The sequence below is a fragment of the Euprymna scolopes genome, chromosome 29 (assembly GCF_053919585.1).
Source record: "Euprymna scolopes isolate OS-2025 chromosome 29, ASM5391958v1, whole genome shotgun sequence".
Classification (NCBI taxonomy): Eukaryota; Metazoa; Mollusca; class Cephalopoda; order Sepiida; family Sepiolidae; genus Euprymna; species Euprymna scolopes.
The window spans coordinates 35,815,864-35,843,588 of record NC_136510.1 but is presented as its reverse complement, the minus strand read 5'-3'; the positions used below and the strand labels follow the sequence as shown (position 1 = coordinate 35,843,588).

Below are 27,725 nucleotides of genomic sequence, written 5' to 3'. Positions count from 1 at the left end.
TAAGCTTCAGCCTCTGTCCCATCGACGAAATGTTGCATCCCTCTGCCTTTTCTACAAGTATTTTAGTGGTGAATGCTCTGACGAACTGCAGACACTTGTGCCCCCACGACGCGAGCACCCTCGACAAACCCGACAGGCTACTAGATCCCACCCCCACACTGTAGAGGTCCCTAGATGTAAAAGATCTTTTTACTCCAATAGTTTCTTCCCCAGAACCGCAAGACTCTGGAATTCCATTCCAGGTCCCTGCTTCCCCAACAGTACTGATGTGCAGAAGTTCAAGTGTAACGTGAACCGACACCTTGCTGCCCAAATCCCTACATAGTACCCCAGTAGTTGTTGCCCCTGATAGTAGCCCCCTACACCAAAGTGGCAATTTGCCTTGTTTGGGGTGAAAATGTAATAAAAAAAAAAAATTAAAAAAAATGAGTTTGTACGTTTTAAATTATTAATACAGAAATCGAAAATTATACCGTTTTAAGTAAATAAAAGAAGGAAGTATTAAAATCAAAACAAACATTTGGATTTTACCGCAGATCCTCCCTCCCTCCCTCCCTCTTACTCCTCTCAAATAAACGCTAATCTTTACACTCCAATCCATTCCACGTGGAGACACTGGTCTTTTAGCTAGACCAACATGGTTCACTTGAAGAACACCAGGTTAAGTGCATGTATATATCTGTGTTGTGTGGAACCTCCTTATGTAGATCTAGTCCGACCATTTCTTATGTTTTCTTTGCTTTATATTCTCTTACATATTCAAATCATTATTAATATCCTATTCATTTATTTTAAAACAAATTAGTTACTAGAGCAGATTGGTGTTCTCACAAGTACTTGAAAGATAACATTTCTTGTAAATGTTAGAGGGGAACCTATCTCCAATTCTGTGTTTATTAATGAAGAATACAGAAAAAAATTAAAGTAAGATACTCAATATCTTCATTCATGCAGAGGCTCAGAAATACCTGGTTTAAAAACCAAGTGCATGGTTAACCCTCTCGGTGTGATGAGCCCATAGATCTTGTCAGGTCATCCATCTTGGAGAAAGAAAACTGATAACAAAACTGAGAAGGAGGCCTCCTCAGTCATGTGTGACAACCTTCCTGGAGCTGGTGACTCGAACAAATTCCTAGCTTGCAAATGTAACTTGCTTAAGGAGTAGATAGGCTCTTCCTATCGCTGACTTTCACACTTCTTCTTTGCCTATTAGCCAGGCCAGAGGTACAATACCAGGGACTCACCAGAGTCACCCTGTGCTTGGCCTTATTTCCTGACTAGGACATTGAACTCCATTCCCCTATTCCCGATTTTAAATTTCTCTCTTTCTCTCAGAAACTAAGAAAATTTGCTTGTATGCCACTTGTGCTCACTAGACTTGTATTGGCTGGTCTTGTCTGAGAGGTTGAGGGTAACTGATTGACAGTTTCTCTTGCTGCTGTTTCCAACTGACAGTACAGAGGCCCTAACTCTTTGGTAACGCTTAGACTGGCTGCTCTATCATCAAATGTATAATATCAGGATGGTTGTAGTGCCATGTCGTGCATGGAAAGGGACCCTGCTGCTATATCTGGTTAGCTTTTATGAGACCACACATTCTAGACTGGACTCGGCTAATGGACCACTGTGTGTGTATATGTGGCGTCAAAACAGGCCCAATTTGCTCAATACTCTTCTCCTAACCTAACATTAAACAAAAACATAATTAAATGACAACCCAAACAAATATTACGATAAAACCAGACAAGTACTCAATCAAAGCCAATTCGTGTCTGCCCTTGAGGCTCGCTTTCACAAATATCCGTGGGCTTAGAGGTAATATAGATGACGTAGAGTCTTACCTTTTAGTAAACTCCCCGGATATCTTAGCATTAAGTGAAATAAACTTACACCCTTCAATCCCCTCCAACTACTTTAACATTACAGGATACCGGCCTCTTTACTGTAAAGACTCATATAGATGTATATATGCGCTTAGAGTCTTTAATAGTAGCACCCTCCCTTAAACTAGAGAGAAAAATCTTGAATCGGATGACCAGGCTTTTATGTGCGTTTGACTAACATTTCATCACTGTGTTAGTTACTTATATTTTCTCTGCCGTTTTTCCTCAAGTCAGGATTTTACCCTAATCGATCATGTCCCTGATAGTATAGATGCAGCACTCTCCTTGAATAGTAATGCCCAAATACATGCGTTTGGTGACTTTAATGTCCACCATAAAAATTGGCTTGGTTACTCAGGTTACACAGATGCAGCTGGACGCTCCACTATAGCTTCTCTATAACCCATTCCCTCAAATAGACAGTAATGTTTCCAACTGGCCTACCAGATCGTGAACCTCGGCAGGTTTCACTTCTAAACCTATTCCTCATCACAATACCTGAGGATTGTGTGACTAATGCCCACAGTCCACTTTGAAACACAGACCACCTAGTGGTATCAGGTGACATCATATTTAAATCCCAACCTCAAGGTGAGGAACCATTGCTCAAAACCACAAGGTACTACAACAGGGCTTACTGGAAAGCCATTACAGAACACATCCGAGATGCCCCATGGACCGATATCTTCTCTCTTCCTGCTGAACAGAGTGCCAATGAGACAACTAAATGGTGCAAAGTGGAAATTGAAGCACATGTTCCCACACAGAAGTATAATAGCAAGCCCCACTCACCCCCATGGTTCACTACAGATTGTGCAGCTGCTATGGCACAAAGAGAGCATGCATTCCGCCAGTTTGTACGTCATAAGTCAAATACAAATAGGCAAAATTCGTAGATGCAAGAAATCATTGTAAGAGAGAAATAATGACAGCCAAAAGAAAGCATGCTGAAATAATCGGGGAATGCATAGAATCGCCAAAGATAGGAATCGTGTTTTCAGAAAAATCTATACTAGTGTAGTGAATAAGGACAATCAGTAATTCCTCCACGGAGAAACAACCAGAAGGTTGCGTGCACGGTAACAGAGAAGGTGAAACTGCTGTTCTGGCAATTGCCTCTAACTCCACCTTAGACCCAACAAACAACTTATTCATGCTAAAGTTTGCTGTACATTAAAACCCGCCATGTGCAGCAACTGTAGCAGCGAAGAAAACCTAAAAAAGTAATAGGGAATTAAAATGAATATTTCAAAGAATATGCAAATTAGCTAGATATTTTACAGATGAATGCAATTCAAGGCCATTATCTCAAATTGAGTAATGAACGGTCCATGGTTATAATTGAAGCTATTTTGTCACTTAAGTTTATATTTTTTCCATTGATAAGACACAAATACAAATATGAAAACTGAAAATTTGTCAACAAAAATGTAAATGCATATTAAAAAAATATATATTTTAAAGAAATTTAAAATATATTTTACTCAGATATTTTTCTTTTATTTCGCTTCATATTTAAACTCTTATTTTCAGGTCAATATAAAAGTTAAGTGGATTATTTTACTATATAAAAAAATTATTATTGTTGTAGTAATAGCATGTGAAAGTTTTCAACAAATCCTTCTAAACAAAACTGAGATCCTATGCTTTTCAGGCGATTACCTATAGACACACTGGAAAACATGAATTCTTTTAGAATAAGATTTTCACATATAAATTTAATATAAAAGAAGACCCGAAGTTCTTAGGTATTTCAGTGTTCAAGGCAGTTTTCTGTGCGCTTTTGTGTGCGTGGGAGGGTATTATTAACTTTTTAAAATGATCGAGTGCGGTTTTATGATCATTCCAGTCAGACTTTGGTTTAGTGGTAAAAACAATTAATTGATATAGAAACTAATCCTCCAGTTAAAATTCTAAAATGTTCTTTTCGTTTTTTACACTTTTACCCCATACTTTTTTTTGCACTTTAACCACATACTTTTTTTGCACTTTAACCACATACTTTGTTTACACTCCTACCCCATACATTGATTCCGCTTTTATCTCATTGTTTTTTTACGCTTTGATTTCATACTTTGTTTACACTTTCACCCTATACATTCTTTACATTTTTACCCATACTTTGTTTACACTTTTACCCCATAGTTTGTTTACACTTTTACCCCATAGTTTGTTTACACTTTTACCCCATACTTTGTTTACACTTTTACCCCATACTTTGTTTACACTTTTACCCCATAGTTTGTTTACACTTTTACCCCATACTTTGTTTACACTTTTAACCCATACTTTTTTACACTTTTACCCCATACTTTGTTTACACTTTTACCCCATACTTTGTTTACACTTTTACCCCATACTTTGTTTACACTTTTACCCCATACTTTGTTTACACTTTTACCCCATACTTTGTTTACACTTTTACCCCATACTTTGTTTACACTTTTACCCCATACTTTGTTTACACTTTAACCACATACTTTGTTTACACTCCTACCCCATACATTGATTCCGCTTTTATCTCATTGTTTTTTTACACTTTGATTTCATACTTTGTTTACACTTTCACCCTATACATTCTTTACACTTTTACCCATACTTTGTTTACACATTTACCCCATAGTTTGTTTACACTTTTACCCATACTTTGTTTACACTTTTACCCCATAGTTTGTTTACACTTTTAGTCCATACTTTGTTTACACATTTACCCCATACTTTGTTCAGACTTTTACCGCATACTTTTGTTACGCTTTTACCCCATATTTTGTTTACGCTTTCACCCATAATTTGTTTTCGCTTTTACCCATACATTGTTTACACTTTTACCCCATAGTTTGCTTACACTTTTAACCCATACTTTTTTACACTTTTAATCCATACTTTGTTTAAGCTTTTACCCAATACTTTGTTTGCACTTTTACCCTATACTTTACTTACGCTTTCCAATACATTTTTACGCTTTTACCCGATACTTTGTTTACAATTTTACCCCATACTTTGTTTAAACTTTTACCCCATACTTTGTTTAAACTTTTACCCCATACTTTGAGTATACTTTTACCCATACTTTGTTTACGCTTTTATCCCATACTTTGTTTACACTCCTACCCTATATTTTGTTTACGCTTTTACCCCATATTTGTTTAGGCTTTTACCCCATACTTTTTAACACTTTTACCCTATACTTTGTTTACGCTTTTACCCAATTATATGTTTACGCTTTTAGCCCATACTTTATTTAACCATTTATCCCATCCTTTGTTTACACTTTAAACCCATACTTTGTTTATACTTTTACCCCATACTTTGTTTAAACTTTTACCCCATACTTTGCGTACACTTTTACCCATACTTTGTTTACACTTTTATTCCACACTTTGTTTACATTTTACCCCATATTTGTTTACGCTTTTACCCCATACCTTTTTTACACTTTAACCCATACTTTGTTCACACTCTCACCCGATACTTTAATTACGCTTTTTCCCCATAGTTAGTCTACGCTTTTACCCCATACTGTGTTTACGCTTTTACCTCATACTTTGTTTACACTTTTACCCCATACCTTGTTTGCACTTTTACCCCATACTTTGTTTACGCTTTTACCCATATTTTGTTTACACGTTTACCCCATACTTTGTTTACGCCTTTAGTCCATACTTTGTTTACACATTTACCCTATACTTACTTTGTTTACGCTTTTACTCATATATTGTTTACACTGTTACCCATAGTTTTCTGACACTTTTAACTCATACTTTTTTTTCACTTTTGCCCCATTATGTGTTTACACTTTTACTCATACTTTGTTTACACTTCTACCCGATATTATGTTTACATTTTACCCTCACTTTTTTACACATACTTTGTTTACGCTTTTCCCCATACATTTTTTACACTTTTACCTCATACTTTGTTTACACATTTACCCCACACTTTGTTTGCGATTATACCACATACTTCGTTTACACTTTTACCCTATACTTTATTTACACTTTTACTCCATACTTTGTTTATATTTTACTCCATACTTTGTTTACGCTTTTACCCCATACGTGGTTTAAACTTTTACCCCATAGATTGTTTACGCTTTTAGTCCATACTGTGTTTACACATTTACCCCATACTTTGTTCAGACTTTTACAGCATACTTTGGTTACACTTTACCCGCATGCAGTGTTTACTCTTTTACCCCACACTTTGTTTACGCCTTCACACATGCTTTGTTTTCGCTTTTACCCATACATTGTTTACACTTTTACCCCCATAGTGTGCTTACCGTTTTAACCCATACTTTTTAAGCCCATTATGTGTTTACACTTTAACCCCATACATTGTTTACATTTTACCCCATACTTTGTTTACACTTTTACTCCATACTTTGTTTACACATTTACCCCATACTTTATTTACACTTTTTTCCATACTTCGTTTACACTTGAAGCCCATAGTTTTTACACTTTTACCCATACTTTTTTTTATACTTTTATCCCATACTTTGTTTACATTTTAGACCATACTTTGCTCACACTTTTACCCATACTTTGTTCACCCTCTTATCCCATATTTTGTTTACGCTTTTGCCCCATACTTTGCTTACACTTTTAACCCATACTTCGTTTACACCTTTACCCTTATACTTTGTTTATACTTTTACCCTATACTTTGTTTACAGTTTTACCCATAGTTGTTTACACATATATCACGTACTTTGTTACACTTTTACCCCATACTTTTTTACGCTTTTACCCCATACTTCGTTTACACTTTCTCCCTTATACTTTGTTTACACTTTTACCCCTATACATTGTGTACGCTTTTACCCCATACTTTACTTACGCTTTTCCAATACTTTGTTTACGCTTTTACCCAATTATGTGTTTACACTTTTACCCCATACTTTGTTTACACATTTACTCCATACTTTTTTACACTTTTACCCCATACTTTGTTTACACATTTACTCCATACTTTGTTTACACATTTACTCCATACTTTTTTACACTTTTACTCCATACTTTGTTTACACTTTTACCCATACTTTGTTTACGCTTTCACCCCATATCTTTTTTACATTTTATCCCATACTTTGTTTATGCTTTTATCCCGGAACATGCTTATACTTTTACCCCATGTCTTCTTTACCCTGTTTCCCCATATTTTTTTTTTACACTTTTACCCACATGCTCTTTACTTTCAACAAAAAAATTAAATATAAAATGTTACTTACATGATGTGAAACCCTTTTGTTGATATTTTCTAAGCTGCAATGATAGACATAGCCGAACGTAAGTCCATAGCCTTTAGTGACAGCAATTTCGCCAGGAGTGATTCCATTAGGATAATTCTTTTTTAGTTCGTTTTGTATCTTCGAATCAGCCAATCTAAGTATTGTTTTTGATATTGCCCCACCAGAGGAGAGGTTGAGTGATTTGTCAGTTGGATTGACAATGATATCGATCTATAAAACAGAAAATAAAAACTTGCATTTGGTAGAAACATCAATGTTTATTTTGTCAGAATAATTTTTTTTTGTTGTTGTTGTAAAAGATACCATTCTTTATTCTTGAACATATATTTAGTCAGTCTCATATTTTCTAATTAAGCAAGTTTTTCTCAGATGAAGCATTTTTATACTTTATTTTCATCATATATTTTAATTAGTCATATTTTGTATGCCTTTGTGCAGGGATAAATATGTAGTATCTGTTCTGAATCAGTAGGATGTTCTCCCTTGCATTACCTCCTATTTTAGGAGGATGTTGGTTGATTTATGGCCGATTTTTTCCGGTGCTTTCCACAGCCAATAGAGACTGCCGACAGGGCTGATTATAGCTAATTTTGCATTCATATTTTCTTACATTTCATTTTCACCCCAAACAAGGCACAGTACCACTTTGATGTAGGGGACTATAAACTGGAACATAAATTGTAGGGATACTATGTAGGGAGGCGAGCAGCAAAATGTCTATTTACATTCCACTTGAACTTTTGCATGTTAGTATATCGTGGAAGCAGATGGGATTTGGCTGTTTGTCGGGTTTGTCAGGGGTATTTATGTCGAGCGTAAACAAGGCCTTGTAGTTCATCAGAGCTTCTACCATTGTAAAGCAGACAGAGGGATGCAACATTTCGTCGATGGGTAGCAGTTGAAGCCTCATTGATAGTATGGGACCTATTAGGTTGGCGACTCTCTTTCAAACCCTAAGAGGGAGAGACTAGTAGCAGACTCACAAGCTATTAGTGGTTGAGAAGGTTTCTTACAGTTATTAAAGCAAAAAAGCTTAGTCTTGGCAGCATTGAATGTGACTATCCATTTTTGTCTCCATTCCACTACAGACTGGAGGCTTTCCTCTAGGATTTCTGCTTTTGCCTTGGATACATGTTCATTCGTTTTCCTCTCATGCTGTTATAGAGCGTGGTGTGATTAGCAAATATACCCATCTCAGAGAAAATTTTATCAGGGAGATCATTTATGAATTCCCACAATAAACTGACCTTATGTCTAACTTTAGAGGCAATTAATCAAGCTTATATTTTGTAGTGAAAATCACTTTTCTTTTATTATAATATAGTAATCTCCCTCTCACAGCAAGATGTCTGAGGTGGGATTGAAGAGCCAGTACCTTAGAAGAAAAGCACTCTCGCCTGCAAAGAATGCTTGAACAATCTCATTGGTATTCCCCAGTAAGGCTCCTCAAGCAATTAGTATTAAACAAACATCTTTTTAAAAGACGAAGGCAAAGTCTGGAAAGGTGGAACTCCTAGAATTGCACAGGACCAGCAGCATACCACAGGGAAAAACTGTTTCAAAAATGGCCTGGACTCCGTTGACGATGGTGCCAAGGTAAAAACCATGTCCGAATTTGTGGATGTGCATTCAATGCACTAAACGTGATCATCCAATCATGGTTCATGTCCAAATTTAGTGTTATTTGACTGGCTGTAATTACCAGTTACATGGTGTCGATCAATATTGTAAAAAAAATTGGGGTTTTCTTTCCAAATAAAATCACAGCCCTTAGTTTACAGCAAATAATGTTTTATTTTCAGGAAATTTTTTATTTTGGTAATTCAAAACGAAACTTTTGTCATTTTGGTGCACCTTTTTACAATGGGCAGACGTTTTCGTACAACTCCCGCTAGAAACATGCCTTTCCAAACCTTAGTAGACTTTCTCTATGAGTCACATCTATTTAGAGCAGCCACAAGCAGTAGCACACAGCATAATACAGACTTCTGTCTCCTATAAAAAAATATTGTATTTCTGCTATGTTTAAAAGAATGACGACACCCTGATATATGAAAATATAATGCGTCTTTATTGTTGATGACAGTGATGGATAATTGGTTGTTAGGAAGGAGATACATGTACAAGCAATTTGACAGGTTGATTCTTGGGGGGGGGGGGCAAATTGTCAACATTCCATCCCATTTCTCCAGTCATGTCGCCTACTATATATTTCTGATGCACTTTTGTCGAAAGTTCCTTGTGGATACCGGAGCTGCTGTTAGTGTAATTCCTCCTACATGATATAATAATACAACAGCAGACTCATTTTTACAACAAGCCACAAACGGCAGTTCCATCCAAACCTACGGTACCTCAACCCTTACTTTGAACCTTTCCATGAGTTTTCATCATCGCCAATGTGAAAACACCCATTCTTGGCGCTGATTTTCTTTCTCATTTTCAACTTTCCGATCATCTAAGAAAACGTTGTGTAGCTGACACAATGACATCTCTTTCCATCCACTGCAGTATGCTTTCCTGTGATACACCAAACATCCGCACAGCAAGCCCATCAAACACAATTTTTGCAGATCTGTTGAACCAATTTCCTGAGCTCACCCAACCCTTTTTCAACATAGAGAATGTTAAACATCATGTGCGACATCACATTACAACCCGTGTTGCTCCCGTACATGCAAAGCCTTGACGATTGTATCTAGAAAAGTTGGCCTTAGCCTGCTCGGAATTTCAGCACATGATGGACCTTGGAATAATACAGCCTTCAAGCAGCCCATGGTCATCCCCACTTAACATGGTACCCAAGAAATCGGAAGGAGACTGGAGACCCTGCAAAAACTATTGTGCTCTCAATGAAACAACTGTTTCAGACAGGCACCCTATTCCACATCTGTACGACTTCTCAGCTTCCTTATCTGGATCAACAGTTTTCTCTCGGATCGATTTAGTCCATGCATACAACCAAATTCCCATAGCCAAGAAAGACATTCCTAAAACCACTATATGTACCCCTTTTGGACTATTCGAGTTCATCCGTCTACCTTTTGGACTGTCTAATGTTACTCAGGCATTCTAAAGATTCATCGATGAAGTTCTTCATGGACTACCCTTCGTCTTCGTGTAAATCGATGACATCTTGATCGCAAGCTCCTCGCAGGATGAACACCTGGCCCACGTAACTGAAGTCTTCCAACATTTACAATCCGTTGGATTAAAAATCAATATTGTGAAGTGTGAATTCAGTACAAATTACCTGGATTTCCTTGGACACTGGATCGACAAATCTGGACTTACACCCTTTCCTCCAAAAGTGCAAGCAATCCAGGATTTTCCCGTACCCACTTCCTTGCATCAACTGCGTTGTTACATTGGAGTTGTGGACTACTACCGCCGGTTCATACCCAACTGTTCACATAAATTGACCAAACTCACAGACTCACTCCGTAGACGTAAGAAAACATTGTCTCTCACAGACGAAGCCCTGGAATCTTTCCACGCATCTAAAACAGCTTTGATCAACTTCACAAAGCTATCATACATCAACCCTGACCCAACAGCTAAGCTCTTTCTTTTGACAGATGCTTCTGATGTAGCTGTTTGTGCCATACTCAACCATACTCAACCATACTCAACCAGGTCGTAAAAAGTCAAACATAACCACTGTCGTTCTTTTCTGCCAAGCTAAGTAAAACTTAGCAAAAGTACAACGTTTTTAGTCGAGAACTGCTGGCCATGTATTTAGCTGTATAACATTTCTGTTTTATGTTGGGGGAGAGACAATTCACAATTTTCACTGATCACAAATCGCTGATCAATTCCCTGACATTTTCCATTTCTGGTAAACATACATCAAGAGAACTTCGACAGATGGATTTTGTGACACAATATTCTGCCGACATGCAATATTTATCAGGCAAAACAAATATTGTAGCTGACACACTTTCCCGTTTTTGTGATCTCAACAGTTTCGAGAAATCTCTTGACTTGGATTACATCACAGCTGAACAGGAATGATATACGTCATTAACAGAATTTATGTCAACTTCAAACATTCTGCTAAAAAATATGCCAATTCCATTTTCAGACAAACTCGTCTGGTGCAATATGTTTGTTACACATAAAACCCTACTTACTTCCTTCTTGCTGTAGGAAAGTTTTTCGATACTTTCACAACTTGACATACCCCGGCAAGCATATAGCAGTCAGGCTCATCACAGCACATTTTTTGGGCTTAACATCAATGTCGACATATATGCCAATAGACTCAGGCATGTATTTCATGTCAAACAACGAAAGCTCATTGCCATACTGTCTACTCCAGGCAACTTCCCTGTATCTGATGCTCGTTTCTCGCATATCCACCTGGATATCATTGGCCCACTGCCACCTTCCGCTAGTCATCGATATATTGATTCACTCGTTGGCCAGTAGCAGTCTCTTTGCACGACATTTCTACAAAATTTGTAGCCCGTGCATTCATGGAGAACTGAATCTTTATTTATAGTGAACCCACTACTGTCACCACTGATAGAGGTTCCCAGTTTACATCACACACCTTCAGAAAACTTTTCCAATATTTTGGAATTTCCCACATTGTGACTACCGCCTATCATTCTTCCACTAATGGGCTGGTAGAGTGCTTTCATTATCGACTAAAACCTGCTCTATCAATTCAGCCCGAACCGCATTGCTGGAGCGAACATTTACCACTCGTTCTTCTAGGACTCAGGTCCATTATTAAAGAAGACCTGAACGCTACACCAGCAGAGGTGGTTTTTGAAACCTCTCTTCGCCTTCCCGGAGAATTTTTCAGTCTACAGGTCCATACCCACAACCACCTCTGGTTATGCTGACTGTCTGAAACTCGCAATGTCTCAAGTGATGCACACTCCTCTGCACTCTATGTTATCCATCTGATCTTCATTCCTGCAAATATGTTTTCATACTTATCGATTCAATACGCAGACCACTGCAGCTGCTTTATGACAGACCATACCTAGTATTGGAACGCTCAGACAAGTATTTTGTTATCAATCACAATGACAAGCATGACTCAATCGTGATAGAGCGTGTCAAACCAGCATTCTTAGAAAGCTCATATGACTTAGCATTCCCTGCTATAAGTTTTTCTGATTCAGACCCAAATCGTCACACCAGATCCAGACCCTGTTTCTTGCACACCTCATAATGATCAGAACATGCACATTCCAATACCTTCTGCCCAACCTACTACACGCACAACACCCAGTGGCCGTCATGTTATTTTTCCATGCAAATAATATGCAGTTTTGGTACATCTTGAACTTTTTTGCTTTCCCATACGCTGCAGTACATTGACATCTACATGCACATTTCATTCACTGTACTCCATAGCCTCCAATAATCTGGGGGTAATTATTGTACAAATGCATTTATGACAGGCAGCACAGCTGGTGAAGGCTGTCGAACACACATACATAACATCACTTGCGCTCAGAACACAGTAAAGTGTGCAAATATATTAACAACAGTCGACAATAATATATTTCTGCTGTTTCTTATATTGACCTCATGACCTATGACCACACACGTGTTGGTGCATGCCTGTGTGACCTCTTGTGTGACCTGCATTTTGTGTTTCCTTTCCTTGCTCTCTTTCAACCCAGTTCACGACCCGATACAATGTGTTTTCATTACTATTATCCTCTCTCCCTTCTCAACCATAACCCCTGATTGTAATCTCTCACATTTTTTTTTTTTTTTTTAGTTTTTCGGTATTGTTCCTAGTGCTCCTACTATTAGTGGTGTTATCTTAACTTTTTTCATCTTCCATATCCTTTTGAGCTCTTTGGCTAGTTCCATGTATTTGCACCATTTCCCTGTCTCCTTGATCTTCAGGTCCTGGATATGACCTTAAACTATATCCAGTGGTGAGGCCCCAACTTGTGGGCTTTGGGGAGTGTGAAGCCACCCTTTAATTGCCATTGCTTCCAGGTCCACTCAAACCCGGTAGTACCTGTTAGGGTCCCACCTATGGGTTAAATAGAAACCAACTTGAAAACAGCAAATATATTCTATTAAAAATATTTTTTTTTCCGAATCTTTGGATTCGGCATTAAATAACCTGAAAAGGGTTGATATGCCGTAAAACAACCAACCAACCAACCAACCAACCTTGATCTTCACACTCTGTGGTCTGCTGAAACAGCAAAATCCACATTCTCGCAGGACTTTTCCTTCTTGTCAACAATTATGATATCCGATCCTCTTGCTTGAATGGATTTATCCATTTGTACATCCATGTTCCATAGAATTTTGTGACTTTCATTTTCAGGTACTGCTGCGAGTTTATGCTTGTACCATTTGCATGTGTGTCCAAGATGCAGTTGTCTGCATAATTCTCAGTGTACTGTTTTCTCCACATGCTAGTGTCTATTTTTACATTTTTTTCGGCTAGTTTGCTGCTTTTACTTGTGTGGTTTATTGTTTCGTCTTCTTGGTCCACAAAGTCTGCATTGGCTGTTTTCTTGTGTCTTGTCAATCCTTGCTTTTGATATGATTGGTTCTCATTGTGTTATCTTGTATGGCTGTTATTAGGGACTCAGATTCTCTGTTTAGGTTTCTTTTTTGTAATCATGTCCAAGTGTTTTCGCTAGACTTATCTTTTGCCAACTTTATGAATCGTCCGCATAGTTGTTTCTCTTCCCATTTTTCTTTTTTCGTCTTTTTCCTCGTCTCTTCATTTTCTGTCTTATTTGTTTGTTCAGTGTCTCTTGCTGCGGTAATTATTCTTTTGATGTTCTGCATTATGTATCTTTCTAATTCATTCTTTGTGTTATTTACATAGCCTTCTATACAAACCAGTCCTTTTCCTCCCTCTTTCCTTTTCAGATAGAGTCGCTCAGTATCATCCTTTGGGTGTAGTGCATTGTGCATAGTCATGAGTTTCATGGTTTTCTGGTCGAGATGCTTCAGTTCTTTTATTATTTCACTCACTATGAGTTTTCACACGAGTCATCATCAGAGATTGCTCACTGATAAAGACCGGTGGTGTTCCCTTGGAGTTTGGGTGACAATAAGTCTCCCCAGATTTCCAGTAATCCTCACCTCTTTTGACAACTTTTGCAAATATTTTTGTGTTATTGCAACAGTCACTTGCTGTCGATTTCTTGTTGGCAATGACTGTTGGCCTTCACTGGAATTTGGGTGGCAATAAGCCTCTCCAATGTCCCAGTCTCCTCCACAATTGTCCAGTGGAGGTCTGGTAAGTGCTTTCACTCATCAGTCTTTCCATCTTCCTTGGCATATGTCTATGTTGTAGAAGTTGTAGTACCTATGCTGGCACTACAACTGCTTCCCCCTTTTTTGGGGGGGTAAGGGGAAGGAGAGGAATATGGGTAAGGGAGGAGGAGGGGGTGGGGAGATGGAAGGGAATTAAATTACAGCTTCAGGTTGCATTTTCTATAAACCCGGCTGGCGATTGTCATTCTTGTTGATTAAGTTCTGCATTTGAGGTTTTTCTTTAAGATTTCGACTGTTTTCAGCATTACTGTCCGTTGCATAGTCTGCGCCTTCTTCCCCTTGTTTCCGATTTTTCCTAGTCTTGTTTCTAAGTTCTTTGGAACTCTTCCTAGTGCTCCTACAATTATTGGTATTACTTTGATTTTCTTCAAATTCCATATTTATTTCTTTTCTGGCAAGTTCCGTATATTTGTCTTCTTCTTCTTCTTCTTCTTCTTCTTTTTCATTATTATTTCTAATATTATTAACTGTGTCTAATTTTCCTTTTTATAGTAAAGCAAATTAATTTAATAACCGAGGAAATCCTTATAATTGTGAGAAAAATATGAGCATGTATTCATAGGGGAAAGGTAGAGAATAGTTAATAGAGACCCTTCCCAATATTAAAAAATGGTTTTCTAAATAGTAACATTATTATGTACAAACTCATTCTTAGCATGGGACGGGCTTTTTTTAACTATTATATCTCTAAAATGCTTTCTTATTTTGCATAGCAATTGTTAATTCGTTTTAATCATTTATGAAAATTTCAAACACATTAATCACAACGAAATGAGTTGTTTTAAAAGACAAACAAATCTTGTCTTATAATTTTTAATCAATTACAATGAAAACTTAGAAAAAATACTTAGAAAGGTCTACTATCGTGATGTACCCCCCCCTCCTAGGTGTATTTTTATGTTTTGCAAAATATATGCAGACTTTACACGGGGATGCGGGGTACAGTCATTTAAACATTTAAAAAAGTATTGCATCTTTAATTAAATCTTAAGAAATTTTAAAAGAATCAGAATCGGTACTTGTATTTGAATCGGGAATTTAGAACAGAATCGGTAATTGTATCGGAATCTGGAAAAATTGTTCCATCACTAATATGTGTGTGTGTGTGTGTGTGAATTCAGAATAGAAGAGAATATACTAGAATACTTACATTCATAAGTTTTTCTAAAACACATACAACTCTTATTACAGGACCATCTAGTAAAAATTAAAAAATACAGAAACAAAATTAAAAAACAACGAAAAGGAATTATTTCTGTGCATTAATTCATATATAAATCTAATGTATAAAGTAATGTTAGTTTCTTTACTGTTTTTTTGTTTGTTTGTTTATTTGTTTTTTTTTTTGTTTTTTTGTTTGTTTGTCATCCATAGTTTTATTCCTAAATTAAAAAGATCAATATTTAGTTCAGGTTCTGATAAGTAGCTGTTCATTGGTGTATAATACTAAGGGAGGTAATTCAGTAGATATTCGGACGATTATCTAATCATTGATATAATAATAATATGCATAAAATAAAACAAATATTAGATACATTTGAAGCCAAAACAACGCATTATTATGAAAATAAACAGATATTTATTTTTTGTTTGAGATTTATAAATAAATTTCGAGGTCAAAACCTCATCCTCAGTATTCCTTTTTTTTTTCTTTTTTTTATTTTTGCCATGTTGTGGTTGAAACAGAGAATCAGTAAGTTGAAGTCCGTTTGTTGTTTTTCGCGATAGTAGTTTAAATGTCGGAATGGTGCGTTAGTCACGCGATATTCACGTTAGGGGGTGCATGTTCCTTGATAGAAGCGCTGACTTTGTTTAAATAAAATAAAACATGTATTATGAGACTTGGACCTTGAAATATATTTATGAATTTCAAACAAAAATAAATATCTGTTTATGTTTTCATAATAATGTGTTAGTGTATCTGTTTTCATAATAATGTGTTAGTGTATCTGTTTTTATAATAATGTGTTAGTTTGACTTCAAACGTATCTAATATGTGTTTTACTTTATTCAAACTCAATCAGCGCTTCTATCAAGGAACACACACTCCTAATATAATAATATGCATTGTTTTTCTGTTTCAATATCTATATGCATAAATAGTTCTCGCTTTGTGTATAACAGTAAGGGAGGTAATTCAGCATATATTAAAAAGTCTAATAGCTAATCTATTTATCTATCTATATCTATAACAGTGTGTGTGTGTGTGTGTGTGTGTGTGTGTGTGTGTGTGTGTGTGTGTGTGTGTGTGTGTGTGTGTGTGTGTGTCCATTTCCCGACACAATAACTGACAATTTTCAGTCTACAGACTCGAAATTTGATATACAGCGTATTGAGATTTGGGAAAATCTTTGTAATCCATTTTCAGTCAGAAATTTGACTGTTAAGGGGGTCAAAGTTCAATTATTTGACCTTTGAGAAGTCTACCAAACCCCTCCGCCAATTTTGGGTCTAAACACTTGAAATTTTAGATATAGGTTCCTTGGACATGGATCTTACTTAATAACTAGAGTTGAGCCCAAAACCATAAATGTTAAGGGGTCATAATAGAGGTCAAAGTTTAAAAAAAATTACCTCTGCGGTCTCTACCAAAATTACTCAGACAATTTCTGGTCTAAACATTTGAAATTTTACATAAAGGGTATTCAGAGATAGGGCAAGCTTTTTAATCGGTTTGGGTCGAAAATTTAAGCTACCAATATATAAATGTATGTATGTATGTTTGCATGTCTGCCTAAAACTTTCGACAGAGGCGACAGATTTTCACAAGATCAGTGTCATTTTGAAGCTCGGTCTTTCAGACGACAAATATCGAAAAATTGGTTAAAAATATTAATTTCTTCACCTTCAACTGGACACTTTTCTACAGGGAGGGGTCGTTTTTTTCGCCGATATTTTCGAAAGTTATCCCTTCTTTTCGATTGTCTAGCCTTAATTTAAACCTACGTCACTTCTGGTTTGCCGGTGGTCGAAACAGTAAAGACGTCACTGTAGCAATGAGGAAATAAATGTTGTTGCTACCAAGAAAATACGAGTTGGAGTTATTTCCTATTCTTTGTCTTGGCCTCCTTTGCAACTGAAACGAACACAATGTGTGTTAGTTCCCGGACAATATTACACTGGCAACTGTCACTCTGTCAACCTGAACCCATGAGCCAATTTTAGACGTATATATCTTTTTTTTACTATTTATCATTGTCACATGCATGTTGCCGTGGTCCTAACAATGACACAATTTACAAATAAATAGCTATTCCTTTGTATATGAAACTAAGGGAAGTAATTTAGTATATGGCCCAATGAAGACATTTTGAGCCGGCCGTGGGGACACACGCTGCATCTATTTAAAATGTTCCTTAAATATTAAATAAAAGAATAACTAATTTCATTTTTATAAAAAAATATGTTTGTTCACGTATTTCTGTACAAGCGTTCAATTCAAACAAAACGGGCCCTATAAACCACACCGATAAAATGCTGCCCGTTATGATGCCAACCAAAACGATCTGAGACCCAGCAGCAAATATAATGGATGTCAGGTCAACTCTAATGACCTTAGTGGTTCATCTTTCATGTTTCCATCGTCCATGTGCCTAACCATTTTATCATGTCTAACACCCGGGGGAGGGGGAGCTGGTTGCTATAACAACAGCTTCAAGAAATATACCCACTCCCAACAAAACAAGTAACCCTCCCTAGCAAATGATCGTGTTACAAGTATATATTCAAGTGAATAGCTCATCACTAATATAATGATATACAGTTTTTCTGTTTCAATGCTTACATATATAAATAGCTATTCCTTCGTGCATAAAACTAAGGGAAGTAATTCAGTACATATTCAAGGAAAGCTTCATGTATTACTGGAGTGATAGCAAACTTTCTAATCTTAACAATTAGATTATTTTTATTCATAAATAATATTTTTTATATTCTGCATACCAGGTAGCCTTACTTTTTTCTTTTTTTTACATATGGAGTCACCACTTATCAAGGCCATGAGGCCACTCGAAGATAAGGGTTAAAGAGTGTACAGTAGTCAATGGGACAATATCATAGCATCGTTAGTAGTGTGAATTTGGTAAATTGGATTACTTACGGAGAATGGCTCATGAAGAACTTGTTTACATTGGACTTGAAGATGACCATATTGTAGCCAGCTGGAAAGCAGGCATACGGAAGACAGTTCCACAGGCGTACAGTTCTAATAAAGAAGCGTTGTTTATGGAATCTACGTTTAGGTTTAGGCACAGATAAAGAGTGGAGGATAATACTATTTAAAATAAAATGTTTTTTTAAGAGTAAACATCACAGAGAAGGTGTTCTTGTATAAAATACAATCTTCTCAGTCTAGCATTCACAGGCAGCATGAAATGGAATAAGATGTTGTCTAGTCAGCTACAAAGAAGATAGACTCCCTCTACATGGCTAGAAAACTTTTTTGCTCCTGCCAGTATCTTACCAATCTTTTGGATAGGGTGTAAAATGAGTCTCTCACTTAATAGATCCCGCAATGTTTACTAACATCCAGCTCCTGTCCCATCACCACAATGTTGCATCCTTGTGCTTGTTTTACAAGTGCTTCCATAAAATGTGCTCTAATAAACTTATTGCACTTGTATCCTCTTCAATGTAAATGCCCCTGACCAACAGCAGAATTACACCCCACCACTGTAGAGGTCCCTAGATGTTGGAAAACCTACTCTATTAGCTCTTTTTTTCAGACAGCTTGTTTTTTTTTGCTTTCTTAATTCCTTTCCTGTTTTCCAAACTCTACCAACATGCAGAAAAATTTCAATGGACTCTGAACAAACACCTTGATGCCCAACTCCCCACTTAGGATGTCTCCTTTAAATCTGACGCCTAATCATAATAGCTCTTTATGCCACAGTGTCAATCTGCTTTGTTTGGAATAAAGAAATGTTAAAAAAAAAAAAAATACATCCGCTTTACATGCTTTTAATTTTCATTAGAAATGTCTTGTTATTATACGTAAAACAATATCATAATATAATAAGATTGAAAAATAATTAGAAACAATTAGTTATATATAAAAAAAAACAAGAGATATTACCTTTATCCAAATATTCAACGCTATTGATGTCATATGGCGATGAAAACGGCACTGCAAACGCAATAAGAAAATGAATTTTTTGGCATGTAATTTTTAATAACCTGGAGAGAAAGAAAACTGAGCCCTGTACATATTTATAGTACATGGCGGTTCGAAAAGATGTATACACTTTATTATCTATTAAAAAACATAAATAGTGTGTTTAGTCTACAGAATGGAGCAATACCTTATTGCTTTCCTTGGCATCAAAGTCAACGGAGTATATGCGATTGTTCAGATGGCTTATTTCTTGTTGACTGGGGTATGGTTTTGGTTCTGTGCAGTTCTAGGGGGTCCACCCTCTGAAAATTTGCTTTCTCTCTTTGAGAAGAGGTTAGTTTATTGCTAACCGCCTGAGGCACCCCTACCAGTGGTGTTAGAATTTTTTTTTTTAATTTCTAACGCGCCTCTCTTTTCTTGGTTCCTTGTTATCCGAACAACTTGGTTAATTTTGAGAAAGAATAACACAATAAAATTCTTGTATTTAAAATAACGTATATTTACAAGTAAAGGTTAAAGTTTCCAAAACAGTTGTTCTGGAGGAGTTTCTGTTTGTTGCAGAAAAAGAGAGAAATTTCTGAGAAGTGCTCGCTGTTAATCTTTTTTTTGTTTTCTTTTTTATTGTTGCAAGCAACTCCAAGTAGTAGTGGGTAATTTGCATAAGTGGCTTTATGCAAATTACCTTACAAAGTTTGAGTACAAATAATTCTAACAGTGGCGTAGCTAAGGGAGGCGGTCCGCCCCGGGTGACAGCCAAAATTCAGCCAGGCTAAGGTGCGAAAATGGTCGGAAATAGAATTTATCTATCATATATTATGTAATTTGTAAGTTTTTAATTTTTAAAAAGTCTTTTCTAAGATATTACAAACTCTTAAAAAAAATTAATCATTAAAGAATATTTTTTGCCGATTTTTATTGAAAACTCTAAAACCTGCATTTTTTAAGTTTTCAATAGTACATTTGAAATCATTTGATGATACTTATTTCATTTTTTTTTTTTAATTGTGAAAAAATATTAGAAAGAAAGGATTAAGTGGTTATAGATAGATAGATAGATAGATAGATAGATAGATAGATAGATAGATAGATAGATAGAAAACGCTGGTTTCAGTACTCCAGCTGAAAAAACTATCGATGCAGCGCACATTTCCCTGGTGGAGAAAGAGAAAAGGAAGTCCAGAGACATTCTGTACAACTTAGATGTGATATTTTTTTCTTGCATGGCATAATCTGTCATTTAGAGGACATTGCGAGAATGCGTCCTTATCAAACAAAGGTAACTTTTTGGGGTTTGTCGAATTGTTATCTCACTACGATGTCGTGGTAAACGAACATCCGTTCAGCCTCCAGCAAAGCGCGGACAGTCAGGCAATATGTTCATACATGTCGCCTGAAACACAGAACGAGTTTATTTCTCTTTTGGCAAAACATGAGATTGGAAAACTCGTTGCTGACATCAAGAATGCAAAGTACTTTGGTATACTTTTTTGAGAGCACACCAGACGTTTCGCATGCAGATCAAATGTCAACAGCAATCAGCTAGGTACATATCAGCGATGGTGCAGTTGAAGTGTGGGAGTCATTTCCTGGGATTTTTACATTTGAAAGATAAAACAGCTACTGCATTGACTTAGGATATCCTCGAGAAATTAGGAAACGAAGGAGTTACAGTCAAGAGTACGATAATGCTGCAAGCATGGCTGGAATCCACAGAAAAAGATCAAGGACATTGATCCAAGGGCCGTTTTTGTACCTTGTTCTAATCATTGTTTGAACCTTAGTGGAAAACATTCGTTTTCTAACCACTCCTTCTTGTGTAACATTTTTTGGAAGTTTTGAGATGCTTTATACTTTTTTTCGCTCTGTCGACCCATCGCTGGTAGTAAAGTATACATGTCTTACAATGAAGAGATTGTCCAAAACTCGCTGGAGTGCACATGATGATGCAGCGAAACCGGTGATACAGAGGTTTAACCAGTTTGTGATTAACTATTGAAGCTCTGTGTGATGTCGAAGAAAGCAACGAGATAAGAAGCGCTGTGCGCAATCTGTTGCAGATATGTGTGACTTTTCTTTCATTGCTTTCTTGTTATTCTGGAGTGATATTTTACAAGAAATAAACGCAGCTCAGAAGTACATGCAAACATCACGTATTATCTTGGACATGGTTGCAAGGGCTCTGAAGGTTTCTTTTTTTTATTTCTTTTTTTTTTCTTTTTGACAATGCCGCCCAGCAAGCACTTGCAAAATGTTAAGAACTTCATACCTCTACAGAGAGGAGAATCAGAAGAAAGAACAGAATGCCAGGAGAGGAGGCAAACGATGCTGGATTTTCATTGCAGCAGGAAACTAAGAAAGCAATGCCAGAATGTCTGGGCCGTTTCCATATCGAGTTGGATAACAGTGCACGCAGTGAATGACATTTTGTTGAATTTTTTTGCTGTTCAGCCAGATCATATTATTTGTGCCGGCGAAGAAGTAATACAGTTGTCTGTTACCAAGCTAACAGCCGTGTATGATGAGCTATCTGAAGAAGACCTTTGTCTAGAAATTTCACGTTAAGGCGACACCTACAAGCAGCTGAATTAAACTTGAAGGAAGCCAAGCACTGAACTGTACTACAATTCCTACAGTTTATCATCAAGTGGGACTTTGTTGAATCATTGCTATATCTTACGCTGTCTCTAAAATTCCTTCTGACAATATGTTTCTGTGGCATCGTGTGAAAGAAGAAACTTATAAAAAATTACCTCCAATCAACCATGAGCCAGTGGAGACTGTCGGATCTGGCTGTTCTGTCAATTGAAAGCGAATTTACAAGACAAATAGATTTTGACAATCTCATTGACCAGTTTGCCACGAGGAAAACAAGAAACCATTAATTCTATGACTATAATACCGAAGGTACATTCTTTTGTGAGTGAAAGTGAACATTTGTTTTTAAAGATCAAAGTACGATGAGGTGTCGCGTTTTTATGTTACGATATTTAATAAAAATATTTATTGGGATTTGTTTTGTCCCTGCTCGTTAACACTCTATTCTATTATAAAGAAAATTATTTTAGTTTTTAACATTTCTTGTGTTATTACGAAATAAACAACAAAAAAAAAAAAACACTTCTTGTATTATCAAATAATAAGACAAATATTTTATTTAGAAAATTTGGTACTTCACGAGAATCATGGACCCTGCGTAAACGGTGTTTTTATTGCTCTCTCAAAGCGCATGCGCAAAAATGTTTTCTTTGGTTTATTTAATCACGAAAACCTTTTGAATGTTGCATTTGAGGCCAAAAAAAGGGGGGGCAAAAGCATTATTTGAATATGTATGAAAAAATAATTTAACAAAAAATAATATTTAGTGGAAAAAATAATTAAAAAAAATTAAAATAAAATGAAATAAAAATAAAATAAAAACAATCCCGAAATAAAAGTATGAATCAAATTTACCCAAAGAAAAAAAAAAAAAATTTAAATAAAATTAATGCACGTGCGATTAAAAATAAAGTCTGAGATATATACCAAGAAAGTGAATGAAAACGCTTTAAGGGAGCAGTCATTAAATAAAAACACCGTTTACGTAGGGTCCACGTTCCCCGTGAAGTGCCGAAAAATTAATTTAGTTTTAACACTTTTGTGTTCACGAAACAACAAGAGGCACTTGTGCAGTATGAGGACAGCAGACATCTTTTCTTGGCGCATTTCAGTAAACTGTCGCCAGTAGGCGCTTCTCGGTCGAAAAACATTTAAATTATTAATTTGTTGTTGACCATTGAAAGTCGATTTAATTGAAAAAAAATGTTTCATTTAAATTATTTATTTGTTGGAAAAAAAAAAGAAAAAAGAAGCTATTTGACTTTATAAAAATCCAATGTTGTTTTTATTACAAAATTGCTTTATTAAAATTATATTTCCTTACGCAAACTTTTAAATAAATGGTTTTACAATTATACAGGGTGTCCACAAAGTCTGACTACATTATGTAGCCAGACTTTGTGGAAGCGTCCTGTAGATTATGTACCAGACTTTGTGGGCACTATATATATATATATATATATATATATATATATATATATATATATATATATATATATATATATATGTATATATATATATGTATATATATATGTATATATATATATATGTATATATATATATGTATATATATATATATGTATATATATATATATGTATATATATATGTATATATATATGTATATATATATATGTATATATATATATATGTATATATATATGTATATATATATATATGTATATATATATATATATGTATATATATATGTATGTATATATATATGTATATATATATGTATATATATATATGTATATATATATGTATATATATATGTATATATATATGTATATATATATATATGTATATATATATATATATATATATAAATATATATATATATATATATATATATATATATATATATATATATATATATATATATATATATATATATATATATATATAGTGTGCCCACAAAGTCTGGCTACATAATCTATAGGATGCTTCCACAAAGTCTGGCTACATAATGACTTTGTGGCCGCCCTGTATATTGATATCTTTTTAGGTGATGCAAAGATAAGTGGGTCCAGCAGAGGAGCCTCGTTCTGAAAAATCTGAACAGTTAGGTCACGTGACATGTGACACCGGTGCTTCTACCATTATTGACCCTTTGAATGATGGATATAGAAAGTAAATTAACCTCTACGAATTGTGTTATTTACAAAAATATTTCTTTATTAAAAAAAAATTTTTTTAGTTGAACTGCTTTATACAAAAAAAAAAAAAAAAACATTTGAACTTTGCCGTTTGAAAAAATCTGTTTTCATTTTTTACGTTGACTTCTCTTGCCTTTGGTTGCAATTATTTATTTTTTATTTTCACTTGTTCATTATGTTTATAATAATAAATGTTCGAAATGCTTTGAATTTTTTTCTTTAATTCTTTGAATTTAAAAAAAAATACTTTTAGCTTAACTTTATATTTCGCCATTTCATTTTTTTTTTCTTGTGTCTAACTATGCCCTCGTGGGGAGGCAAGTAAATAAGAAGTAATATGGCGACTGAAAAACGTTTTTCGATCACCATAAAAGCATTACAATACATTTAAATCCTGAAAAATTTCCGATGCGCTCTTGTGTTTCAAACTTTTTAAAAAAGCGCTTTCAGGCGCCCCTATTATCCCAAAGAACCAGCTATGTAAACACTTTGCAATATTTTTCAATAATTATTTTTAAAATAAGTTCTTTACAATCAATTTTTATTAAGAATTAAGAAATTATTTTCTAAAATATTTTGTTTATATATATTTACATTTTGTTTTTAAGCAAAATTAAGAAATTAATTTTAAAAATATTATTTATATCCATCTTCATTCAAAAGAGTTACTTTTTGATAGCTTCACCGGTTGTTAACCTAAATTTTCCGAATGTCAGAACGAGGCTCGTCTGCGGGACCTACTTACCTTTGCATCACCCATTTTTATACAATGAATGTTTTGGTTTTCAAATATTTTTACTCGCGTGCAAGCGACCCTATAAGTCATTCTGTCGGTCCATCGGTCGGTCGGTCTGTCGGTCAGTCGATCTGTCGGTCTGTCCGTAACACTTTTGTGCTTGGCCTTTTTGGTTAAGATCAAAGGTATGAATTTAGGAAAACTCGTCCCAGGAAAACTCGTCTCAGGAAAACTCGTCCCCTTTCGCTAGGTAGGAAAACTGGTCCCTTATTGAATAAATATCGATTGAAAACACATTTTATGATCGTTCTTGAAGGAGATATTGCTTTTTAAAATAGACTATAGCCCCCATAATATTTTTTAAAAATATTTTACTTGTTTAATGTTTTTGTTTTTTTAAAATAAAATCGATTTTCTAAGTGTCCGTTTTCTACCTAACTGGTTAAGTTCTTAGTGGTTTCACTTATTTTAAAGCGTTTATTATGTTCATAAACGAGACCGCATTTTTTTTATATTAATATAAAAAGAATTTACTTATTTACTGTTGTTTATAAAAGGGTAAAAACGATTGTTCTACCTCGCCGACTATGTTGTTTAATTTATTTGGAATCGTTTATTCGGTAAAGAAAAAAAAACACAGAAAACAAACAAAAAACATGTCGAGTGTTACGTGAGAACGAGAAATAATGTCCGGTATATCACATCTTAGGGGTCTTGATAATCGCTAATAAATAGAAAATTAAAGAAATTACTGAGGAAGATTTGGTTTTAAAAAGAAAATAATAAATTTTTATATTTTTTTAAATATAATTTAGAGAGAGAGAGAGAGAGAGAGAGAGAGAGAGAGAGAGAGAGAGAGAGTGGGGGGGGGGGGGTAAAAACTATATTTCCCTCCGAAAAACAACCAACAAAAAATGAAATTAAAAAAGATTCTTGATAAACGATAGCGGAGTTTTCAATAAAATTGATTAATAAATTTATTTAGTGATTACTTTTTCTCTTAATGATTGATTTTAGAATTTTGAAGTAAAAATTAAAAAAATTAAAAATTAGTTAACGAGAGATTGTTAGCACATGGCATCTCTCGCTCCAAAAAATATTTCGTTTTTAATTTATTAGTTAATTTTTGAAAAATTTGACAGGACGACAATAAATGTTGATAATTGATAAAATTATAATTTTAAATAACGCATGAGTGCATTTGGTATGAGAGAAAACAAGAACATAACAACAAAAAAACTATCATGATTAAAAAACCAAAACAAAAAAGTAACGAAAAATCGAATCGCTCCCTGTTTTTTTAATTTTTTGGTTTTGTTTTTTATTATTGTTTTTATGACTCCAAAAAACATCGTTAAAATAAGAACAAAAAAAAATTTGTAATTAACTTTGTATGAACATAATAAACGCTTTAAAAGAAGTGAAACCACTAAGAACTTAGCCAGTTAGGTAGAAAACGGACACTAAGAAAATCGATTTTATTTAAAAAAAAAAAAAAAAAAAAAAAAACATTAAACAAGTAAAAATATTTTTAAAAAATATTATGTGGGGGGGGAGGCTATAGTCTATTTTAAAAAGCAATATCTCCTTCAAGAACGATCATAAAATGTGTTTTCAATCGATATTTCTCCAATAAGGAACCAGTTTTCCTACCTAGCGAAAGGGGACGAGTTTTCCGGAGACGAATTTTCCGGAGACGAGTTTTCCGGAGACGAGTTTTCCCGGGATGAGTTTTCCGGGCACCGTTGTGAATAGATGCTGTTCTCAGCTTTTTAAGCTTTTCTTGGCCTTTTGGTGCCTAAGTTTTTTGTTCATTTTCCCTATTGTATTTTTTCCTGTGAATAAAAAATTAAATATCTCAAAGTGTAGTATCTGTTCTTACTACATGCTGTACTTACGTTTGTAACTTTGTGATATCAAGTGGGGGGTCACTTTTCTGTATTAATTTAATGTAAAATGATCACCCACTTTACAACCAGTCAGTCTCAAAGCCATTCAAGTCATTCTCCAGATCATTCAAGTGGTTTTTGAAGGATTCCAGTTTTTTTTAAGCATTCAAGCCATTCTTAAGGTCATTCAATTCATCGTTAAGTTCATTAAAGTCATTCTAAGTCATTTACTTTTTATTTATTTAAGTCATTTCAGCTCATTTTTCGGTCATTTTAGTTTATCTTTAAGAATTTCATGTCAATCCTACATTCACGTATTCATTCATTACACGAGAGCACGCGACTAATGGCTATCGGCCTTGTTCTGTTCGGAAAAAAAAACTTGTTTGTTACTTATTTGCTGCGTTATTTGACCAAGAAGAAATTGGAGTTATCGCCCTCTAACAATATCCGCCGTCTGCATGCTGCAGAAGTGCCCCTGAAACGACTTTTAAACAATAGCCTCCCGATGTTAAGAATAGTTTTCGAAATAATAACGTTATTATTTCAGCACAAAATACATAAGTACCGTGTTTTCTTTTTTGTTGTTTCGTAATAATACAAGAACTGTTTAAACTAAATTAGTTCTTCTAAATAAAATAATTGTTTTCTTTGATAATACGTGTTTTCTTTCTTTTATTTTTGTTTCGTAATAATAACATAAAAGTGTTAAAACTAAAGTATTTTTTTAAATAAATATATGGTTTCGTTTTTCATGTCTTGACTCCGTGATCAAGTACATTTTTTAAAACAAGAGTTAAAAATATTTTTTAAAAAT

At 35.0% G+C, this 27,725-nt stretch overlaps 2 protein-coding genes across 4 annotated transcripts in view; one reads left to right on the top strand and one right to left on the bottom strand.

The window, feature by feature from the left end:
* LOC145252585 (mitochondrial potassium channel-like) overlaps window positions 1-27,725 on the top strand; it is a 388,073-nt gene that overhangs the window by 272,601 nt on the left and 87,747 nt on the right. The window lies entirely within an intron of this gene.
* Window positions 1-27,725, bottom strand: part of LOC145252580 (protein mono-ADP-ribosyltransferase PARP11-like) — a 94,650-nt gene that overhangs the window by 47,621 nt on the left and 19,304 nt on the right. The window contains exons 3-5 of one of the 3 annotated variants that reach the window (XM_080112230.1): window positions 19,493-19,543; window positions 15,569-15,615; window positions 7,117-7,347 (exon numbers count right to left, since the gene is read on the bottom strand). In XM_080112230.1, the coding sequence (XP_079968356.1) occupies window positions 7,117-7,347; window positions 15,569-15,615; window positions 19,493-19,543 (329 nt within the window). The remainder of the gene's footprint in view (window positions 1-7,116; window positions 7,348-15,568; window positions 15,616-19,492; window positions 19,544-27,725) is intronic. The other 2 variants (XM_080112232.1, XM_080112231.1) reach the window with 2 other exon arrangements.